This window comes from Emiliania huxleyi (genome assembly GCF_000372725.1).
Source record: "Emiliania huxleyi CCMP1516 unplaced genomic scaffold EMIHUscaffold_513, whole genome shotgun sequence".
Taxonomy (NCBI): Eukaryota; Haptophyta; order Isochrysidales; family Noelaerhabdaceae; genus Emiliania; species Emiliania huxleyi.
Window position 1 is genome coordinate 1 of NW_005198144.1, and position 5,011 is coordinate 5,011.

At 63.4% G+C, this 5,011-nt stretch overlaps 1 protein-coding gene across 1 annotated transcript in view; it reads left to right on the forward strand.

Annotated features, from left to right (window-relative positions):
• Positions 1 to 3,858: 3,858 nt before the first annotated feature.
• Positions 3,859 to 5,011, forward strand: part of EMIHUDRAFT_370942 (hypothetical protein) — a gene marked incomplete at its 3' end in the record, with an annotated part of 1,355 nt that continues 202 nt past the window's right edge. The window contains exons 1-4 of the mRNA XM_005766351.1: positions 3,859 to 4,455; positions 4,525 to 4,557; positions 4,628 to 4,775; positions 4,820 to 4,821. Of these exons, the coding sequence (XP_005766408.1) occupies positions 3,933 to 4,455; positions 4,525 to 4,557; positions 4,628 to 4,775; positions 4,820 to 4,821 (706 nt within the window). The 5' untranslated portion in view covers positions 3,859 to 3,932. The remainder of the gene's footprint in view (positions 4,456 to 4,524; positions 4,558 to 4,627; positions 4,776 to 4,819; positions 4,822 to 5,011) is intronic.

The window sequence follows — 5,011 nt, forward strand, 5'->3', positions numbered from 1 at the left end:
GTACACAACATATGTGCATACGAACCCGCTGCGAGAGATCACCTTACGACTGTCCACTTGCGGTGACCAGTTTGAGCGCAGTGTGACACGCGGAGCCCCGAGCACGCACCACCACCTCAGTGGGCTGTGGCCTGTGCCAGCCGCGCACGGAGCAGGTACTCCGTACTCGCTCTGAAGCCGAGATAGGGGGAGTTTTTTTTGTTGCCACTTTCTTTTTCGGCATGACTTTGACATTTCTTTCGGGTGGAGCGCCCGGGGCGAGAGACGCGTCAGGTACAGAGCAGCTCCGGCTCTCAGGTTTTAGTCGCAGCTCTTCGCCCGGACGAACCGTTTTTTCTGTTTGGCTGCTGTTCACAGGAGGGCTCGAACCACCGCCTCCTCCTCCTCCGCCTCCTCCTCCTCCTCCGCCTCCTGCTCGTACACGCGCGTTCCCTACCACCAAAACGCACACAGCACGGGTTCGTCCGAGACGAGCCGAGATGCGCCGAGGCTGCCGAGGCGCCAGCGCGTCGCCTCAAGCACGAGCCACAGGACCTGTGCTCACAGCTCTTCCCGTGAGACGCTGTTCACGAGCTTGGGGGACGCGAGGCCGGCGCCACGCCACCGACACGGCCGACAGGAGCACGTAAGGCGGCGGCGGCGGTGGCGGAGGCGGCAGCGGGAGCGGGCGAGGGGGCGGCACGGGAGACGGTGGCGCAGAAGGCGAGGAGTCGGGGCGGTGGATGGCGGTGCAGTGGTACTCGGACGCCTGTGTACAAGCCAGGGGGTGTGAAGGCACGCCCTGCACGATATGGAATAGATAGGCTTTATTGCTCGGCCACCACGGCAGCGGTCCCCGAGACGCGCTGGCCCGAGCGCGTCCAGTAGCGCACGCAGCGAGGGCGGCCCGCCTCCTTGCAGCCGTCGTGCGCCGTCTTTGGTGCCTCCGCCCACGCCACGGCCACGCATGCCGGCTCGCCCTGGGAGGCGAACGCGCCTACCAGGTACACGGTGAGGTACACTTCTCCACGCACACAAAGGTGAAGAGATCTCAGAGATCTCTCTCTCTCACAAGGTGTGGTGGGGCGAGGGGGGGCCGACCCTCGCGACGCCACGTCTAAAGACAGGTGAGCCGTGCTGGGATGTATCTAAGACGGTGTGACTGACGGGCCGTTCTCGTAACACGTGGTCGCGCACGCGGCCGCAGAAGAGCAGTCTGCCCACGACTCGAACCTGCGTGCGAGGGGTCGCGTCTCAACCTGTGAGCGGAGTGGAGGCGCCGTGCAGGCCGACGGAGTGTCTCTCACGTGTCGTCGGCCTCGCCCGCCTCGCGGCAGTATCCGATGCCTATGTTCATCGATCCACAGGCCTTGTTGAGGCGAGCTCTGCACCCGCTCGCGCAAACCTCGTGCGGCAGCAGCGCCGACAGGAAAGGTGGGGAAAGATGGCACCATGGGTGCGTATGCCGAGGCTCGCGGAGGTTGTGGTGGCGGCGAGGGGGGTGGCGGCGGCGAGCGGGGTGGTGGCGGCGAGGTCGGCGAAGGGAGTGGCGGCGGCGGCGGCGGAGACGGCTCCGGCGGTGGCAAAGGCGGCAGCGCGTCGGTGTAAGGCGGCGGACGCGAGGGTGGCGGTAGTGGCGAGGGAGGAGTCGAGGGCGAAGGTGGCGGCAGCTGCGGAGGTGGCGGAGGCGGCGAAAGTGGCGCTGGCGGCGGAGGTGGCGGACGTGGCGGGGGCAGTGGCGGCGGCGTACTACGTAGTGGTGGCGGCGGCAGCAAGGGTGCCGTCCTAGGTGACGCCGGCGGCGACAGAGGAAGAAGCGCGGGCCCCGGTGCGTGCGTTGGCTGATCGGCGCTGACCGTTGGCTGATCGGCGCTGACCTCTACCGCCACCCAAGCCGCCGCCGTCGTAGCCGCCGCGAAACTCACCGCCTCCGCCCATGCAGCTGCCATACGTTTTATTTCTCTTTGTTTTTAGGGGACAGGACGCCGTTCACAACTTCGCCGGACTCCGTGCAATCGCAAAAAAAAACGAAAGCGCCCGCGTCTCCAAGCCCTCCCCTGCGACGGAATCCACGGGTGTGCCGCGCTCGTGCGCCGCAGCCTGGCGCGCCATCGCTACTCCGGCGCCGTTCCACGTAGGTGCTGCGTCCACTCCATGACTTATTTTTTGACGTACGGCACCTACCTCTGCATCCCGCCTCCCTTCGTCATCACCTACAACGACGAGGGGACGGGAGGCCTCGGTGTTGACGCGACTTTCGGCGGCTGCTTCAAGATGTCGCCCATCCCGTGCTTTAACGGCTGCGGCTACGGCCCGCTCGCCTTCGTCTCCCCCTTCGAGCTGCAAGACGTGGAGGGCTCCGAGAACGACAAGAAGTGGGTTGGTAGCGGCCAGATCTGCGCGGGCGGCTGCTGCCCGTGCTTGACCAACACCGGCGACTGGGGCATCTCCAGCGCCGAGGAGGACGGCTCGACGCCGGAGAAGCCGAGCAAGATCGTCCCCATGTGTCGAACGCCTGGGCAAATTTCTAAGAATTTTTTACATACACTAACTGACACCGCAAACCCTGTCAGCAGTCCACCTTCGTTCGGGTAGCGCACCGTGATCCTCGTCGGCATCCGCGCGGGGGTGCCCTGCTGCCGGGCCTGCGCGGCCCGCCACGTAGAGGTGCGTTCACAGCGCCAATTTGGCCCGCTCTTCGGCTCGCTCCGCTCGCCGGTGAGTTGGTTGGTTGCTGGCAGCACCCCAGCACCGGGGGGTCCTGAGAGCTGTTGGTTGCCGCTCGATTCACAGCACAGTGCGGAACAAGGGTTGCAACCTGGTAATAGAGGGATGCCTAGGCGTGAATTTACCGCCCTAGAAATAAATTTAAAACGCGTTTATCGCCTGTTTAGCGCCGATCTTACCGCTTATTCGAATGTCTTCTTACGTTGATTCGTGAGCGATTCAGCCGTCATTTTCCCTCCTTTCGCCCGCCCTTCACCCGCTCTTCCCCCGCCTTTCAGCCGCCATTCAAGACACATTTACACAACGTTTAACCGCGTTTCACAAACATGTTTGGCGACACGGTTTGCCTTGAAGTTACCGCACCGACGCTAAATTCAAGCCCCTTCAAGCCAATTTATGGGCAGGTGGGCAGGAACACTGACTGCTGCTGCTAAGCACCCGCACCGCCCAGTGAGTAGTGTCGCGGGCTAGGATAAGGACCATGATCTGGCTTCCACACCTTGATCGTGACTTCATTCGAGACGTCAACGCCATTGGCCGCGGCCAGCAGCTGTTGCAGGCCGCCGCTCGCCTTGGAGCTTGGTGCCGACTGGCACCTGCAGGTTCACCGAGACGGTGGGACCCTGCCTGCACGCGATGAGCAAGGGCTCATTCCCGGCCATGTGTCTCCTCGCCCCGCGAGCCTATGGCCACGAAACGCGGAAGAAGAATTCACCCGTTGCATGCGCGCGAAACCGTATGGGCACGAACCGCGGAAGAGAATTCACGATCCCGTTTTGTTGTGGTGCATAGTAGCAAGACGTGCTCTAGACAGCTAAGGGCTAAGTAAGACGCGTTCATTGTTGCAATGTCATTGAGGCAGGAAAGAGCTCGCCGAGGAGTCGAGGGCTCCCGACCACGCCGGACCCAGCCAGGATAAGGCACGCTTGCCTTAAACTGCCATGAAGAGCACTAAATGTGCGATAAAAAATCTCTTGAAAGCGCCACAAAATGTATTTGAAAAGCGGATGAATTACGCCTGAACGGAGGAAGAATGGCGAGAGAATGGCGGGAGAATCTCTCGCAAATGAACAGCGAAGGGCGCAGTGAAAAACGATAAAACAAATCTTCAAATCGCCTTGTATTCATGGTTAGGCACCCTCGGTAATAAGACGGCTCGCTGGCACTGCTGCTTGACGCTTGGCGCCAGCTGCTTGGCGCTCTAGAGCTGCAGAGGTGTGGCACGTATGGAACGATCCAAGCGAGTACGCCAGCCGACAGCCCGTGCCGAGGAGGCTGCGGCCGCAAAGGCGCGGAAGCAAGCGCATCACAGCCGGCCTGTTTCGGCCGATCCGGCCTCCGCCAAGCCGCCCACCACGCCAGCAGCCGTCATCTGGCCGGGCGGGAGCAGGTGGCGGCCGGGCACGGCCAACTGGGGCACTCGGAGCCCGCTGGCACATGGCTGTGGCAAGTGTCGCTGGAATGTTCTCGGATGTCGCGGCTGCATCGCCGCTGCCGCCGACTACGTGGCGCCCGCACCGCACGCCTTTGCGCCCGGTAGAGTGAGGCTGCCGGTTGCGGGCATCGACGCCGACTGCGACGCCGGCGGCGACCGCGACGACCGGATCCGCGGAGTGCAGGCGCTGTTGGATAGTGTGGCCGTGCAGTCAGACGGCGTGGCCGATTTAGACGGGTTCGGCGTCGTCGCCGTGCATCCAATCTCGCGCGGCACGCTGCTGCGCGATCCGTCCGTCGTCTTTGTGCCTCGGCGTTTTCGCAGCTGCTCCCTGCCGAGCACTGTGAGCAACGTCTCTTCACACCTCTAGTTCCTGTGAGCAGGCCCTCTGCGTACGCCGTCGCGCACCTTCCGCCGTACCCACACTCGAGCCGACGACGGGCGGCCAGCCGTTCTGCTCTCTGACCTCCCGCGGCTCTCGCCTAGGTACCACGCGCTCGAGCTCGGCAAGCAGGCGACGCTCTTTGACACTCTTTGACACTCTTTGCTCTTTCACGCTCTTTCACGCTCTTTCACGCTCCTTCACGCCCACACGCCCATACTCCCGCACGCCCATACGCCCACACCCTAGAGGGTGGAGAGTTCCCCTCGCTGCTACGCCGCCCACACCCTCTCCAGCTGTCGCTGCCGCCGCACTGCCGCCCCCACACCCCACACCCCTGTTTCATCCCGACCCGCCTGACGCCCGCCCCGCCCCGCCCCGCCACGACCTTACCCGTGTCACCCGGAATGGACAATATCCCTACTCTCGGCGCTGGTATAGAGAGCAAGGCATAACTACCCGCTCACGCATCTTCTAATGTAGCCAAA